Source organism: Indicator indicator, chromosome 2 (genome assembly GCF_027791375.1).
Source record: "Indicator indicator isolate 239-I01 chromosome 2, UM_Iind_1.1, whole genome shotgun sequence".
Taxonomy (NCBI): Eukaryota; Metazoa; Chordata; class Aves; order Piciformes; family Indicatoridae; genus Indicator; species Indicator indicator.
In genome coordinates, this window is record NC_072011.1 from 47,289,993 (window position 1) to 47,308,833 (window position 18,841).

At 37.5% G+C, this 18,841-nt stretch overlaps 1 protein-coding gene across 1 annotated transcript in view; it reads right to left on the reverse strand.

Moving 5' to 3' along the window:
• Nucleotides 1-18,841, reverse strand: part of CAMKMT (calmodulin-lysine N-methyltransferase) — a 247,286-nt gene that overhangs the window by 220,472 nt on the left and 7,973 nt on the right. Inside the window, exons 2-3 of the mRNA XM_054399142.1 lie at nucleotides 16,898-17,064; nucleotides 9,198-9,262 (exon numbers count right to left, since the gene is read on the reverse strand). Coding sequence (XP_054255117.1) covers nucleotides 9,198-9,262; nucleotides 16,898-17,064 — 232 coding nt within the window. The remainder of the gene's footprint in view (nucleotides 1-9,197; nucleotides 9,263-16,897; nucleotides 17,065-18,841) is intronic.

Consider the following 18,841-nt stretch of genomic DNA (forward strand, 5'->3'; position numbering starts at 1 on the left):
AATAAATTCCACATAAAATCTGTAGCTGGCACATGAGAGGTTAACAACAACAAAAAAGTTATTCATTCCACACTTTTTTATGGATGTGGTTGAAGCACCTATATAAAAGAAAGGTTTCACGACCATGAATGCATCAGGTTAAGAAGTGAAACTACAAAGAAAGGGAGAATTAATGACACACAAGTCTTGGGAGTGCCACTAGTGGTGAATTACAGTCCATGCCACTAAGTGTGTAGAAATGCCTCTGTACCTGAAGGAGGATTGAACTTCATTGTCACAGCATCTAGATGTCAATTCAGCAATACCCAAGTCTCCTTTCTGAGACAGCTCTAAGTCCTTCACTTTAGATACCCAAACAAGTGTCATTTAAAATGACCAGGCACTCCTGAAAATGTAGTACTGCAAAATTTAACGAGGAGCCTACAGTAAACTTACAAATGGGAAAGGTTAGCAGTCAGACCTGCTAGAGGTCCTCAGCACATCACAACTGTAAGTTATCTTGGTTCTGTATCCCATTTCTTTCTAACGAACAGCTCTGTAACCAATCCAAACAAAGGCTTATGTGACCTCCTACCTGTAAAATGGATCTAGTATTTATTGCACAGATGTGTGCAAAACAGATTAGTTAATACCAAAAAAGCACTTTTGGGAGTATAGTGAAATACCTTCTTTTGAGCTGATACAAAACACAAATTTAAACAAGATAACAAAACACTGCCTTAAAATACCGTGGGCCTAAATATAAAGGGACAAACCAAACCAAACAAACAAAACACACCTCAAAACAAAACCTACCCAACCAAAACAAACAAAGAAACAAAAAAAAACAAAACCAAAAAAGTATCTAGACAGGGAAGTCTGCATTCATCCAGAACTACTGTAGACAGAAAGTAAATTTAATTCACAAATCATAGGTCACAGTTCAACAATGTATATCAGTAGACAAAGAGTTGGTGTTAAAAGATATAAAAGGCTCAAAATACCTTTTTTTTCATTCCTGAACATGACCAGCAGAATTCTATTTCTCAGGTGCAAGAAGCACAAACACATTTGAATACTCCCAAACTACCACAAATGCCACCCACAAAACCCACAATGAAACAAAAAAAAACCCCAAGCCCTATGTTGTATTACTGTACATTACATCATGTTTATGGATTGTCAGGAGGTAGGAGGTAAAGGGTACTGGGGTAGATGGCTATTACAGTCCTATTCTAATTTTTGCTAGACTACAGCTAGTAATATGTCACAAAACCAGTACACTTCTCAGTGTAGCTGAATTTCTTCTTCAGGACACCAAAGAACTACAAGAAAAAAAAACTATGTATATCCTATCTGAGATCTGTACAAATGACTGAAACAATGGCTTTCAGAAAGTGAATGAAATTGTAAGACTGAAAATCATCAGGTGGCTTGCAGTGCAGAAGACAATAATACATTCTATAATTAAGAATAACATTTCATTCAACTTACCCTCTCCCTCATCATCACATAATTAAAGACTTGAAACAGATTCATGCTTTTTATTCTTCTGTTGCATATTCCATAATAAAGCATAATAACAAAAAATAAATGCTGGAATTTAATTAAAAAGAAAAAACAAGATAAGAAGCTTATGTATAGGGCAGAAGCAGTAGATGTCAAAAAACTCTAAAGTTCTTATATAAGACAATTCCATGAGAAACAGTCTAAAATTTGGTTAAGATCAGTGCAGAACTGATAACGAAAACTGACTGGAGAACAATTCACAATGGTTTACTGCAAAAGCAGGTGAAATTATTAGATGGAATTTCCATATATGCCTACCCCAAACTGTGCTTTCACAGAATCACAGAATATATCTGGTTGGAGGAGACCTCAAAGATCATCCAGTCCAACTCTCAACCCAGCACTGAAAGGTCATCACTAAACTGTGTCCCTAACAGCCAGGTTTTTCATCAATTGTCTAAATGATGGAAAGAATATTGATACTGTACTAATTCAGGAACATTTTAGAAATATGTAATCCTCACATCTATTGAGTAAACTAAGCATCGTTAACTGTGTAAATGATAAGAAATTGTAACTGTGGGCTTGAGAAAGAGTAAGTCAGGAAGAGCAAACTGGTTTAGACTGACTCTGCAGTCAGCCTGTCTCATCAACCATAGCAGACAGCCTAGAAAGCATGCACAAAGAAGACATTCAGCTAAAGGCCATAGGGAGGAAAAGGAAGGACACTCCAAATGACCAGCAGGGGATCCCCACAGTATATAATGAGGATGTGTGCAGATTTACATACATGAGGAATTCCATGAACTAATATGAATACGCTAATCGCTTCTTAGAAAGATGGTGATTATATATGAGATGCCAGCAGATATTCTCCGAATTTTACTGGTGTTGGGACACTTAGGTGGAGTGATTCCTTGCATGTCTGTTGCCAAAATGAAGAAATGCCTGCTTCCTAACACCTTATTGGTCTCAGAGAGTTTTCTTGCTGTATTTAGTAACAACATGCTTATTAAATTAGCATTATATCAACTTAGGAAGCCCAGTATGCTGAAGAACAAGTTTCAAAGGACAAAAGCAATATATTGGGAGAAGTCTGGAAACAGGAAAAGATTCAACAGGGACTAGTACCAGGTATTCCATTTGGGTAAGAATAATGTGCTACATAAATATATAATCATGAATTACTGATCCCTTTTGAAGGGGACCAGGATCTTATGGCAAGGCAAAGGCTCAACAAAAGTCAAAGTCATGCTGTTTAAAGACAGAAAAATACAATACTGGGATTTACAGGTCACAATATAAAAAAGCACCCTGTTTACTTATATTTACTTATATCTTACTTGTATTATGAAGGTCTCAGCTGGACTATTATGCCCAGTTTTGACAAACATTGTTCAAGAGATCTACAAATCACATGTACACAGTCTAAAAAAAAAAAAAAAAAAAAAAACCAGAACCAGTAAAAATTTAGCTTTAGAAAAAAATTATAGAATTTAGCATGCTTAGCATAAGAAGATACAGGGAACATCATGTGAAGACTTAAAACAATTTAAAAACTATTACAAAAGAAAACACCACTTTTGCTAATGAACAAAACAATAGTAAGTTTAAGCTTTAGTACAACAGACTACTATCAGGTATCAAGAGATATTTTCACCTGAAAGATATGTAATCACCATTGCTGGGAACAGTATGTTCCAAATCTTTGTTTTATAGGCTAGCCACTCAAGCCTTCTGCAGGATGGCTGCAATCTTAGCTGACAAACGCAAGGCTAGGCATCCAGTAATTAGTACAAGCATGCAGTTGTATGCATATTCCTCATACATTTTCCATTTGCTAAACCACTTTTTTAGAGGGTCTTTGAATCCACCAGATTTACAAAAAAAAAATTCTTTAGATTTCTGGATTTTCTTTCCACTTTATTGACAGTATTTTGAAAAAATATTTTAAAACATATAATTTTATTTTAATATACTGATACTCAATGAGAGTATTTAATTTGTCAAGCTAAGCACATGAATAATAGTTCTACATTAGATTTTAATATGGTCATTCCTATGTCAGTTAGTTTTCATAATACTTTTCAGAGTTATAATCAGACAAATGGTTTCAGTAGATCAAAGGTTTCAAATTCTCATTTCTGGGAATATTTTGTGCAAAGTAGTTTTTTTAAATGCAGTTCTGCACATTGATGCTGAACCAAGTCAAAACTTCCCCCCTAACATTTTCCAAAAAACTGGTTCATTTGGTTGGACATGACTTTTTAAAGTACACCTTTAAAAAAGTTCTCTGAAACAAAACCAAACCATGGTGTAAGTTATACATAACATTTCAGTTACATTTGTATGGAGAAAACAAAGGACAGGGATTATCCTTGCTACCTCCACAGTATAGCCACTGATGAAACAATAAAACAATACAGAGAAATGTCCCATCTGAAGTGTAAGTCAGACTCCAGCAGCAGCTTCACATGGTATTGAACAAAACATATCTACTCAAGGATGCACTTGAACTGTGGTGTTTCTTGAGCATGTTTTGCACCTCATACCTGTACTTTTGTGAAAAGTAGCACTGAAAACATGGCTAGAACATGGCAAGTAAAAGGAATGGTGAAAACAAAAAGAACAATTACAAAGACCGTGCAAATTCCACCCAAATTGCAGCAACCTACTGCACATCAAGCTAAATAAAACTAATTCAAAATATTTAAAGAGAAAATTCTATAATCCATTAAAAGACTAAGCTTAATCACATGGCCCATCTTAAAGAGATGTTTACCCTTGTTTTTCTATCCTATCTCAATTCAAAAAGTGATTAAATCATTTTATGTAACACTCATTAATTAATACTATTCTCATTCCACCAATCAAATTTAAGGTGTTATAGCCTCTCTTTAAATTATTTTAATTAATTTAAATTAAATGATCCAACTTATCATGGTAATCAATTAAAAATGCACATAACACATTAAAAAGTGCTTCAGATTATAGAAGGTCAACACCAGCACATAAAGTTAGATTAGCATGAGTAGTACACTTAGAACTATACTTATGCCAACAATTTCTAGAAAGATTAAGAGACAAGATGTGATGCAAAAATCCAGCTACTCGGAGTGCCAAGGCACAAAACACTGCTCAGCAATACAGAAAAGTAACTGCAGTTGCTCTAATAGACAAACGTATTTTTACCAAAAGGTTCACATTGAAATACCCTGAACAGAAGTTATTATTACAAAAACTTCAAACTGAAGAAGCTCAGATGGGCTTCTTCACTTCCCACAAAGTCAAGTTATGTTGGAATATGTAGCAGAGAAAAACAACCCAAAACATTAAAAGAAACAGATCCCTGATCAAAATTATGCTTATTTTTTCACACATAGGCTCCTGATAAAAGGAAGATTATAGCAAGGGGGAAAAGCAGAAGACTTCAGGACAGTGCTTAAACCAGACAAATCTCTAATATTTCACCAGAGAACAGTTTCATAAAAACATTTCTGGCAGTGAGAGTAATTTAAAAGATACCAGCTTCTCCTCATATATTTATTTTCTGCTCCATTCCATAAGCTTTATGCTTACTGGGTCAGTGCAACTGCTTGGGATGATACTGTAAACTGAATGAGTGAAGTGAATTGGATGGGGGAAAGGAGGGAAGAAACAGCTGATTTTTCTTAACCCTCATCATGAAATGTTTTATTTAATAGGAAGCTGCATAGTGAATAGTAAATTGCAGGTATCATAAATATGGTATTTTATTCAAAACAACGTTGTATCATTGCTATACAAGCACTCTTCCAATCAATTTATTTTTTGCTGAAAACTTTCTCAAGAGGGTGTGAGGTTCTGACACAGTAAACAATTTCAAACTGTCATGCTGCTGGAATGAGGGAAGGCTCAGAAGACGAGTAGTAGTTCCTTCAGGTGACAATACCTACTGAGGCACATAGAAGGCAGGAAGCATATTCAAGTCAGTATGGTTTTCACTATGGAAAACAAGACATTGCATCAAAAAAAAAAAAAAGAGGGAAGCTTCCACAGCAGCACCTGAAAAACACAGTCTGCTCCCTTGTTGATTCTAGGTATCACAGAATCATAGAATCAACCCGGTTGGAAGAGACCTCCAAGATCATCCAGTCCAACCGATCACCCAGCCCTATCCAATCAACTAGACCATGGCACTAAGTGCCTCATCCAGACTTCTCTTGAACACCTCCGGGATGGTGACTCCACCACCTCCCTGGGCAGCACATTCTAATGGACAATCACTCTCTCTGTGAAGAACTTCCTCCTAATATCCAGCCTATACCTCCCCCGGCACAACTTGAGACTGTGTCCTCTTGTTCTGCTGCTGGTTGCCTCAGAGAAGAGACCAACCCCCACCTGGCTACAACCTCCCCTCAGGTAGTTGTTACATGAAATACAAGACCTCCTCTGCTGCCATAAAGAATGCCATCCTATGCTTTTCCCCAAGCAGCTTGATGGCATCTAACCTTCCAGGCATGATAAATCAGTAGCTACCATAATCTCTTCAGAAAGGAGCTTAGATACCTCTGAAGAAACAAGTAGCTCTCTGAAGTAGCTCTACCACCAGGAAAGAAGACATTCCTCTGAATATTGTTATTTGAGAGAAGGGAAAAAAGAAGGAAAGGTTCTTTGTTTTAAAATAGATTTTATTTGTAAGTGAAATTAAGTTATACAATTAACAGTTTTAAATAAGCATAATTAAAAACATGTATATAGACCTAAACAAAAAGAGAGAGAAAATCTATTTATTTCTAATTTTTTTAGCCTTGATATGCATTAAAAAAAAGGTCCAGTGTGGACTTCAAATAAAAGAAAAATGCTTATCTCTTGTCATTTTAATGAAAAATATGAAGGTACAAAAATATTCTCCAATTTACCTAGCTCGTTTATATGGGGAAGAGAACACATTTAAAAACAAACAAACCCAACAATAAATTTTTCAAATATTGAGCTTGATGAAGAAACTGGAGTTTCTAAATGTAAAATTAGCACAAACAAAAACAATTCTAAAGATGGTGAGTAGCTGTTTTGTAATAGTGGCTAAATCCAGATACTATGTTTGCAGGAAATTATGCGACATTTTCCAGAAAAAAAAAATATATATTAAAAAAAAAATTCAAGAAAACAAGCGAATATGTAATTCTACTTTTTCTGGATTTCACCTAGATTACCTGCTACAGGCTACAACACAGGCTACAGAATTTAAAGCTATCCTATTTACATCAACCTCTAACTAAAAGCTTACTTCTTTGGAGGATCTCCTTGCCTATAGGAGCAACAGCTTTGGAATATGTGCCTGGGTAGCTCTGTATCTGTAGCACCCTCTGCTGCTTTCTTAGTTCCAAAACAAGTAATTGTACACCCTACCAAGTAGAATATAATGTATTGAACTTGTTTTTTTAAAAATGGTTACCTTATTACCTAATGCTAGATGCTAGCTATTACATATAGTATATTTGCAATTTTATACTACATTAGCATTCTGGAATATCTTGTTTCTGTGTTAACATCAGGTGGATGATACTAGATGAAAATCCCCCATAATGCTGTATTTCACTGCTAAAATTCTCCTTTACAGACTATAGCTTGCTTAGACTGGTAGCACTCAGTAAAAAGGTTTGTATTTTGGTCTTCTTAATTAAAATATACACATATTTCGAAATGATCACTGCAGGGATAGAATTCTACAAGCATCTCAGTCATAACTGCTTTCTCCCACTAGGAAAGGCAGGAGAATACGATACTGTCAAAAACTCATTCTCACAGAATTTTCCTTGCTTTTTGAACAATCTGTTGCAGAAGAGATTTTTCTTCCACAAGGATGAGCACAGCATGTGGTTCCCTGAGCCAGCTGATGCTATCCCACAATGCCACCACTGAACCTTCTGCCTGGGATCCATCAGTTCTTTGAAAGGACTATCTTAGGACTAGAAATGGTCTCAGGATGTTCCATCTTTTTAACAGATGGCATAGTGCTGTTCAAAATGAACAGACTGATCCTTTCCTTCATTTCAGTCCTCTTTTCCCTGCCTTCTGTTTATGCATAGAATTAAAGCTGAATAAAGCGTACTTAGCATTGCGTCCTGTCTGCGTGAAGAATTAATTTAAGAGTTTCACATGGAAACTGCCCTCTCAAAGGATGAACATGAGAGAAAAAATGTCACATTTTCTGGGAAAGTGAAAACCAATTGTAATTTGTAATGTGAATTTTCATTCAAAGTAGCAGTCTTAAAACGAAAATGCATTTTCAGAAATCATTCTGATTTGACAGAATACAAGCATAGGTACCAAATCTTAACAAGACATTGGGCAAAGGCAATTTCTGGAGTTAACACTTGGAACCCTGCAATATGCCACTTATAACTAACTGCAGTTGGCACCACTTCTGTCCTGAGTCTTGCTGATGCACAGCAGCACTTCTGGAAGAAGTCACAAGAATTCCTCAAAAACTGCTTATTGATATTTTATATAATGCTGCCAGCTAGTGGCACATCTTGTACTGAGTTGATATCTAGTAGAAGTGAAGAGAGAAAGATATCTACTGGGAGGGAAGAGTAGGGAAGAGTCTCCTCTATCATTCTTCTTTTGATGGTGTATGATAATGTGGTTGTTAAAGACCATAAGCACATAAATCAACAAAAAAAAAAAAAAAAAAGGAAACATCAAGATCACAGAAATGATTCCTGAAAGATCAGGTACTTAAGAAAAAACAAAAAGCCTACCTCTAAAATCACACATATCATGTTATTTGAAAACAAATTATGTTTAAAAAGAATGTATTATGCAACAGGTTTCAGCTCTTACCCAATCTCATGTTTAACACCAAACTATATCATAATCTTACGATCTCTCAGAAAATGTTAATCTTGCTGATAAATACTCAGTATGGCAGCCAAAACAAACAGACAGAACACTAAAATATTTAACTGTTGTCTGATAAATCAGTCCAAATTCTTTAAGTGAGTTTCAGAGCCCAGTAAATAAATTCTGACCATCCAGTGTGTCCTAAAACTTTTAGACCAACAAAAAAAACCTTCTCTGCTGCTCAAAACACCTGAGTTATCTAATGAACAAGACAGGAGTGAAAGATCATGACAAACATCATCCTGCTACCCCATTAACTCTCCTAACAACTAGCACTTCCTAAGCCATAAGGGATGTCTTTAATTTAATAGCCACAGCAAAATTTTCTTGCACAATTTTTTCCCCTTTGCTTTTTTAATTTATGCCATGTTCTAGGATCCACAACAGTCTGTGGGGAGGAATTGTAAACCTTGACTGTGTTTTTCTCTGTTTTCTTCTCTGGTTTGAGTTTCACCCTCCAAGCTATAAGTATCACTGTTTGCATCCCATACTCTTGCACTGTTCCTCAGATAACTACTTCTGGCCACTGGCCAACACAAATCAATGGGTTAAACTGATTTTTCGTCCAGCCCAGTTCAGGTGCTGTAATGTTCCCACTGCAGTCACAGAACCAAAAATATCCTGTATTGAGATGACTTAACAATGTATGGACAAAAACTACAGCACTATGTAAAACACATAAAATGCTTTGGTGTTATTAGCTCTGCATCTCTGACCACAGTAATAGTGTTTCTCAGCTGGATGAGATGATTATTGAGGGTGGCATTTCATACTGATACAACTATCCATGTAGCACTATAATGAAATAAACAATGACTTACAGACATTCCCTGTGTTGTCAAAACTTGTAAGAACATCTTTAACATTTAACTGTCCATTGTGAAATCTGAAAGAAAACAGAAACAGTGACTTAGACTTAACCAACATATAACCAATTTTTTTAAAGTTTTCCCTCTTCAGAACAGAGATTTACTGCTAAAAGAATCCTCTCTTGGACACATAAATCATCTGGTGATGTGATGATTACTTAATGTAAGTGTGTAAGACACTGAGAACTGTCTTAACAAAGATAAGACCATCGTGAACGACCCACCTGATGTGTCAGCTCTGCCCACAAAGATAGCACACCTAGCAGTCACATACCCATTGTAACGTGACTAGGGTATGAGCCAGGTGGAGCTATGCTGAATGAAGCAGGAACAGTATAAAAGCCCTGAGCTATAGCAGCTTACCTGGAGGAACATCACTGGGGACATCCTGGGCTGGAGGCAGCAGCCCAGGAATGTCTCTCCCCCTGCACTACCAAAGAAGGACCACGGGGCAGTAATCTCTCCTGCTCTCCCTTTCTCCATTATCTTTCTCCCTCTCTCTTCCTTTTCTTTCTTTCTCTTTTTTGTTTGCTCCATTTTCTCTCTCTTTATTGAATAATCTCATCTTGATATATGACCTCGTTTGTGTCTTAATTTCACTCACGGGAATGTTCAAAAGAGCTGCATCTCCTTCCTCACTTTCAGACTGACACATCTGCACATGTTCACTTCTCACACACCCCTTTCATAAACAAGCAGCAAACATGTACATAATAGGGAAAAAACAAGGGGACAGTCACTAGTGTTCAAAGTTTCATCACTGAAATCCATGAATCAGGAACATGTTTCTCAGAAAAGAATACTTTACCAAAACAAAAACATTTCCAAAGAGCAACAATTTTTGTTTAGTTGTGGAAGATGCATAAGGGAAAGTAAGAATTTTGGTAAAGTGATTTCTCTGAAGAGGAAAAACAAAAGACTATTCCTGAATAGCAGCTGTACACATATTCCTGTTTTCTCCCATAAAAATCAAAAACACTTCATTTAATTAATGTGGACAATGAAACTGATTCATGTGCTTAGTAAACTACATTTTCCTTCACATTACATTTGCATAACTCAAGTGAAATTATCATTCAAAACTAGGGATAATACATTAATTAGGTGAATTTCAGGATACCAACTGCAGGGTATCAGTTCTGGGCACAATCCTATTCACTATCTTTATTGATGACCTGGACAAGAGGATTGAGTCCATCATCAGTAAGTTTTGCAGGTGACACCAAGTACCAACACAACACACCCCAACATTCGCTCTCCTGGCCAGCAGAAGCATTTTACACAGACATCTTTCTCTGTCTGCAGCATTCAGTCTCTTCCTCTAACTCTGTCTCAGCAATCTTTCTTGCTGTTCATGGCAAGCACATAAGTGAGCCATAATTTAATGATGAGAAGCATCCAGCTTTGCTATAAGGGACATCTTCTGCTCCTCAGTCTTCCAGATGCCCACTCTGCACTCGTGAAATTGGACACAGTTGAAGTTTAACAGCTGCTTCCCCATGAAATCTTCACTAAACAAAAGCAGGGAGCAAGCTCAGCCTCCTGGAATGAGTAGCCATTATTTCAACCATAACCTGGATAGTAAAGCTGCATTTGTTTACTCCAAAAATCGCATCTCAGATCTTAACTATATTAGCATTGTGGACTATTTAAAGACTACTCCACATGAGTAGCAGCAAATCTTCGGAAGTCAATTTGCATGATAGAAAGATACCTTATCTAGCTGATAGAGTGCCTACACCAGGGTAAAGAAGATGTGATAAAATTCCACTGCTAACCATTTAACAGTTACAGAATCCGAACAGTGAAGAATTGAGTATAACTTCTATTGCTGACAAGTTTTAGGACTGAGGAAAGCAATGTGCCAACTTCTGAAAGTGAGAGCTCAGGGGACACACTTCCAAAGAGCAAGAGTCACATGCTTCTCCATTTGAAGGACTGTATCTGTAGAGACTGCTGACTAACTGTACCAGCTATTCTTTTCCATCTGACTAGTAGACTAAAAGTTACATGCACCTATAAACACAGGTATTCTTGAATGCCAAATTCTGCCATAAGTATCATGCTACTTAGTCTTGCACCTAAAAAACACATCTTACAGTTTGGGAACCACTGCTCTGTACAGAACTCCCTAGCAGTTCTGTAACAGCTGCTGGTTCACTCTCCCATCCCATAAAATGCCATAAAGTCATTATTTCTGGTAGGGGGGTGGGGGGTATCAGTCTTTTTTTTCCCAAACCACTACAGTACTTCATAAAATGGTTTGCTGAGTGCCACCATCAAACGTCACTGCAGCCCAGTAAGAATCTCAAAAGAGTTTTCTGCAAACTTTGTTGCCTGATTAAGTGTGGTTTTGGGGCCACAGTACAGCAAGACAAAGCAACTCCTCTTTCACTCCCGTTCAAGTTCTCAGTTTAACATGGTAAGAAACCAAAAGGGTTTCTTTGACTACAAATTCTTTTAATAAATGCACATCTTGGACAATAGGTCTTAATTTCATCAATGTATTAAAATACTATTCTACCAAATCACCTTTTAACTCTTTCCCTAATTTCCCCACTTCTGTGGCCAAGACTTTATCCTGCTAAATCCCCATGTTGTCTCTCAGCACCAAATAAGTGGAAGAAAGCAAGTTTACTGTACTCATACATATTGCCCTTAAGGAGCAGAATGAAGGCATGACACCTTGCAAAGATTACATAACACCCTTTATGAAGATTTAACCCTTCCTATTAGCTGCTAACATCATTCCTTTCAGTTCTGCGTTTTAGCATTCGAAACACCAAATGACTGATCAATGGAAAATATTGTACCACAGAAATAACTTATTTCTTCTCTAATTGCTTAAAATGAGCCTACAATTTTAAAGTAAATCCATGTCCTGAAATAGAAAATTTGAAGATATTGATTGCTTCCTTTTTAACTCTAATAAAAGAATAATTTTCCTGTCTAAAAGACAGACACCTTCTCCACAGTGAGACGCTGCATCTTTATGATCTATAATCACTCCATTGCTAGAACTATTCATACAAGATTTAAATTCAAAAGCATATTTCAAGCTAAGAATAGGATATTAAATAAAAAATTTTAAATGTCTGCTTACTCTATATCTTCCTATCACCATGAAAACTAGTACTTAGCATGTTAATAATTTTTAACAGCGAAGTAAGGCACCCTCCAAGTTAAAAAACTTGAACAAAGCTAACAAATAAATATGAAAGTTTTACAAATAAAAACATTTTTAATGGTGAAAAGACCCAGAAGGCCAGATAATTACTGTAATTAAAGATATCCTTTTTTCACTTCAACCTTGCAAGAACCTGGCCAGCCTGAGACTATAATCTGTGCTGGTTTGAGGCCAGACAGATCGTCTCTTGCCCCGAGAGGGACAAAAGAATGACACTCACACACAGATTGGAGAGTGATGGAAAGTTTAAACGGAAAAGCGATTGGTTAAGCTACAAAGCACAGTGACAAGAATAACCCAAAGCGTACAGAGTCCCTTACATAACACCCAAAGGCTTCCCAACTCTTCCCCTGTCCCCACTTGAGGGTATACCCAAAACCCCCAGGGCTCTTTCTTCCCCCTCCTGCTGCTAGGCGAGTCTCAGGCTGGCCAGGTCTGAGACTGCCCCCCTCCCCCTCCTTTCTCCTCCTGGCATTAGGCCTAGACAGGCCTAAGAGGCCTTGAGATACTCCCCCACCATTACCCCATAAGAGAGCATCTCCCATGGGAGCAGAGAGGGAAGAAAGAGGAAGAGAATGACTGCAGATGGGTTTATAGGGTGCAGGATTTATGGGTAGAAATACGCCGTGTCCTGTGTCCACCTTACTGGGCTGGACATTCGGGACACCGGAGATGCAACTTATGTGGCAGTAACAGGAGGCACCCAGCCTAAACTGCCACAAAGATACCTTTTTTTCACTTCAACCTTGCAAGAAATTTCACTCAAAAAGAGGCTTTTAATTTTCACCTGCAGACTAGATGACTGTTTACTGTATCCAAATCTGAATGTGAAAACTGCAGCAAGACTCCAGCTTGAACTGAGTATGTCTACATTCTCCATGTTAGACTGTCATACACATTCAGCCTGATCCCTTTCTGTCCATTTAGGGATTTACTTTTAAACTAACATTAATGGCAAACACCACTAGAGAGCAATTTCATGTACATAGCCACCCAATTTATACTATCAAGACAAGGATGTAGCATGCAGGGGCATCAAATATGGTACAAATCCCAATTTGACTTGACTGAAAAAATGAGATTCTGGACTGTAACACAAGAAATTTCATGTCACCACACCTTTCACTGCTATCAAAAGTTATACCCCAGAGCTACAGGGAAGCACCTTAGCATCTATACAAACTTCAGAACACCTCCTAGCTTGTACTGTGAATCTACATTTCATTGAGCTCACCAGAGATCACTGTTTAACCAGTATAGTTATGGGGATTTTTAAACCAAGTCAATGACGCTGTCACTTCAAGGATCTAGTCAAAATGGCACATAAATCCAGATCAAATTTTTAAAGCAAAAATTCTCTTCTATTGCTGTTTCTCGCTTCCTGGTTTGGAAGATTTATTAAGATTTTTTTCTAAAATAAACTAGTGCTAGAAAAGCACAGCATAAGTTCTTCCTTCCCAAATGTGAATCCAAACAAAATTCAGTAAGAAAATCAAGCATGTGCATGCCTGGTAGTTCCCACTGAAACTTCTATTTGCCTAACAAACTGTTCCCCAAGTCCCTCTAGAGCAGTAATTCCAGCTAGGTCATAGCATATCTGAATATACAATTTGATCATTTTTGATAGCCCTTGAACTGATATAGCTTGACCTTTAGACTCTTTGCCAAAAGCTACTACCTACCTTATGAACTTTCTTAAGCATCTAGCCTTGTCAAGATATTAGCAGACAACCCTTTTAATATCCAATATGCCATGAGCTTTCTCCTAAAGATGTTAATGCATAACGAAAACATGTAGATGAAAATTCAAAAGCAATTTTGTCAGGAGGGGGCCATAGCCACATTTTTTTCCTAGCAAAAAGATATATAAAAAGCTTTTCCTACTCCAGCACACTGTTCCAGGTTTACATAACTGGTGTTCTTGTTATGGTTAATAATATGCTAATAGCAAATTGTTGTTACTGTGTTAAAATTGCCTCTATAATGAAAATCAGTAGTAGTAGTATTTTCCCAATGGGGAGAGAAGAATTATGGGAAGACAGCAAGACATACAGAGGATCTGTAAAGTTTCCAAGACATGATCAGCATCCTGCGATATTCAGAAATAATAAATATATGCTATCTATTGTCAGTGCTTCATTAAAGACAGGAAACATTTTAATATAGAAGTACAAGAGTAAGTTAGTTCTGATCATTATTTATAACATGACCAGTGATTGCCATTTTTATAGGTCACTGAGTATCTTCTAGAAAGGAATAAAACATGGTGGGAAAAATAGAAAAAACAGTAGAGACAATGTCCCTATTTTTCTCAACATAGTTTTTGAAACCAAATGAGAGCCTGCTCCACCACAGAAACTGTACATTTCCATTGATTTAGCGCAGAGGAACATAAAAGGTACAAACAACAGCTCCATGCTTAGTCCTGGCTGGATGACCAGGCCCAAAGAGTTGTGATAAACAGAGTTAAATCCTCTTGGTGGTCGATCACAAGCGGTGGCCCCCAGGACTTGGTATTGGGGCTAATTCTGTTTAATATCTTTATTAATGATTTGGATGAGGAGATCGAGGGCACGCTCAGCAAATCTGCAGACAACACTAAACTAAATGGGAGTGTTGATCTGCACAAGAGTAGGAAGGCACTGCAGAGAGATCTGGACAGGTTAAATCAATGGGCTGGGGTCAGTGGAATGAGGTTTAATAAAATCAAGTGCCAAGTCCTGCACTTTGGTCACAACAACCTCAAGCAATGCTACAGGCTTGGGGAAGAGTGGCTTGAAAGCAGACCAATGGAAAGGGATCTGAGGGAGATGGTGGACAGCAGTGATGTTGAACATGAGCCAGCAGTGTGCCCAGGTGGCCAAGAAGGCCAACAGCATCCCAGCCTGTCTTAAAAACAGTGTATCCAGCAGGAGCAGGGAAGTGATCGTGCCCCTGTACTGGGCCCTGGTAGAGCCACAGCTTGCGTACTGTGTTCAGTCCTGGGCACCACAGTATTGGAAAGACATTGAGGTCCTGCAGCATGTCCCGTGAAGAGCAACAAGGCTGGTGAGAAGTTTGGAGGACATGTCAGATGAGAAGCAGCTGAGGGAGCTGGGGTGGTTTAGTTTGGAGAAGAGAAAGCTATGGGGACATCTTACTGCTCTCTAAAACTGAAAGGAGGTTGCAGTGAGGCTGGTGAGGGTCTCTCCTCCCATGTAACTAGTGATAGGACAAGAGGAAATAGCTTTAAATTGTGCAGGGGAGGTTTACATTGGAGATTATGAAAAACTTCACTGAGAGAGTGGTGAGGCATTGGAACCGGTTGCCCAGGGAGGTGGTGGGGTCATCATCTCTGGAGGTGTTCAACAATCTCGTAAATGTGGCTCTTCATGATATAGTTTAGTGGTTATGGTAGTTGGATTATAGTTGGACTCGATGGTCCTAAAGGTCTTTTCCAACCTTAATGATTCTATGATTTCTGTAACTGAGTCATTTAAAGCTCCCGGTTAAATGAAAATGCAATTTCAGTTTTGATGACTCAGGTTTTCTAGAATATCCTTTACTGTACACAGAATGCAAAATTCTACACACTCAGCAGGGCTAACAAGGTGCTGCAAAAACAGTATGGATTCAGGGATTCTTAGTTACTGTTGCAATGATACCTGTTGAGGCAAACCCAAATTATAGATGTACAAAACTGAACAAGCAAAAGGAGAGCAAATCAGAAAATTATAAAGAAAACCAACCCCACATAGTAATGAATGGGAACTATAAACCTATCTCTTTCACTAAAACTACTGAGAATTCATTAATACTTTTTCAAAGGGTTTTGGGAAGGGTTTCAGGGAGGGGTTGGGGTTTGTTTATTCATGATTTTTTTTATATGGTTCTGGGAGGTTTCTTAAGTACAAGCATCTTCATTTGTTTTACCTGCTCTTATAGAAAAATTATTTCAACAGGTATAAATCTTTTCTATAGAAAAAGGAAATTTTTTATTTTTTTGAATTTGAAATTGACTTCCAAATTTTCATTGAATTTCACAAGAAATATTAAGAAGAAAATCGAATCAAGTATAGATCACTACCAAAAAGCTTTTAGAACTCTATGAATCACACCACGTCAGTAGAATTTTTATTAAGATTACCAGTAAAGGTACTCAGGTTTTGTGCATCCTATTTATATCTGAAGAATGTCAAAACAGAAAGCTATTAGAAATACAAAATAAATGCTCATACTTGCATTCTGCTAGAGGTACAATCATCATTCAAGTGTCAGTGAAATGACCAAAAAAAGAAAAAAAAAAAAAGAAAAGGCAGCTAGTCAGACAAGCTTCGTACTTAACAAACAAGTAAATATAATGTCTAGCAGTTTGTTTGTAAACTACGCCCTAATTAAACAAAACATTGGGAGAATGACTAATGAGTTTTATATATGAGGCCTGTACAAGATCTTAGGAAGTACTTAAATTTTAAATGATGCCTACCTTAAGGACACACTATACTCAGGATAAAAGACGCTTCTATACTGAACCCATGTTCCAGTTTCCTCTTCTGTATTCTGGCCTTCTACTGAAAAAAGATTGAATGATGCAAACCTTCTTACAGACACTTGTTGAAGATGCATGTCTTTCAAGTGCTTTTTCTTCAGAACCTTTGAAATGAAGAACAAATTAAACATTAAGAATAAAACTTTCAAGATAAGAACAAACACAGGCTTATCTAACTGAAGAGGCAAATCTGGAATCAACCATAATAGTATGCTCTTAGTTGATAGCTATGAATAACTAGTCCAAATATGTCAACCCTGAGAAAAATAACAGTGGTATTGATGGTAGGGGTCAAGAGAATGACTTATGAATTTATTATGCATATATACGTGTACCTCAATAACTGTAAAGCAAATGCACTGTATTCAGGACACATGTTCATAAGTACCAAGCTGCTTCTTCTAACTTCTGCTCCAGAAAACCCATGCCAGATTCAGAAGCACAAACTGAGTTCTTCCCCATCCTCCCATCACCACTGAGAAACTTTATGCTACTTGCTGCCCTCCTACAATTAAAAAAACAGAGTGACATGTGTTTGTCAAGTAAACTATTTCTTAGCTTACAAGTCTCCTGACGCGCACTTGCAGGACTGCTGCCAAACTTGCTATCTATCCCAGGCCCCAGAATTTCAAGATGGCACGGCTGCATATTCCCCTACCAAGGCCCCATAACGGGACTGATGCATTAGTCAACCTTTACCTGATGCCCAAAATACTCAGCACCCATTTCAGCACTAAGAAACCGAAGAATCCAAGGCAGTGGCAGAAGCAGAGTGGCTATATGTATTTCATGCAATTCCTAAATTATTAAAACGTGTGTTCAGGAAAGTGAAAACATGGGCCCTTGGTTCTGCATAGTCCACTGCACTCAACCTTGTCTTCAGGGAGTAAGGTACCAGCTCCTCCATTCAGGAAAACCCAGCACCCAACTTGTTTGAACTGTATCAATGCACTGAATCAAACTAGCCTGCCAGACAAAAAAGCTTACTCTTTAGGTCAGTGATATGGAAGGAGAGATGTCCTGGTGCTAACTTCTTTCTCCTAACACTGGACAGAACACTGGACAATAAATAAGTGTAATTGCATTTCTAAGATAAAGGAGCCCAAGCGTTCTACAGTGACAAAAAAACAAACAAACAAACAAACAAAAACAACTCCACAACAAAAAAAAAAAACACAACAACACAGACCAGAAAACAAATGCATCACTATAAATAGATAAGAGCTACAAAGAATAGCTCTATCAAGTAGGAGAGCACCACAATTTAGTTTTTGCCAACCAGAGCTAAACCTGAAGTCAAATGAGAAGTAGCTCTCCAGAATTATGAAACTTGAAATGAAAGCCTTGTATATAGGATTCATGCAGCAAAATAAAGGGTCAGTGATTTTTTTTCTTCACCCAACATCTGTTGCCCATGCTTTAGCTGGAAATGCACTCACATTCAACAGCCTTACAATTTGGTGCCATGACCTATTATTTTGCAGGATACTTGAAAATACTACATATGTGATCAGAGCAATTGTATTTGCTATGCTGTTAGTTTCTAACAGCAGGTCTGATGCACCAGGCTTATTGCTTTTGGATCTATTTTCAGCAGCAGGTCTCAGCATATGAAAGGCACAGGCATTTTCATCAAAGTATTAAAAATGGCTGTGCGCTCTCCACAGTATTTCTTCCACTTCTTTAACACCTGAGGAAAATACACATGTGAAGGAAATAGGTAGAAGAGCTAAACAGGAGAACCAAATTAAAACATTAGTAGAATTATGACCCTCATATAATAGCAGCATGCCTGAAAACAAAATGGACTATTCTGAGAACTACAGAAACCTCCGAAGATCTAATTTTTAGAAAATATTGTTGTTTTGGCATTGCTTTTTT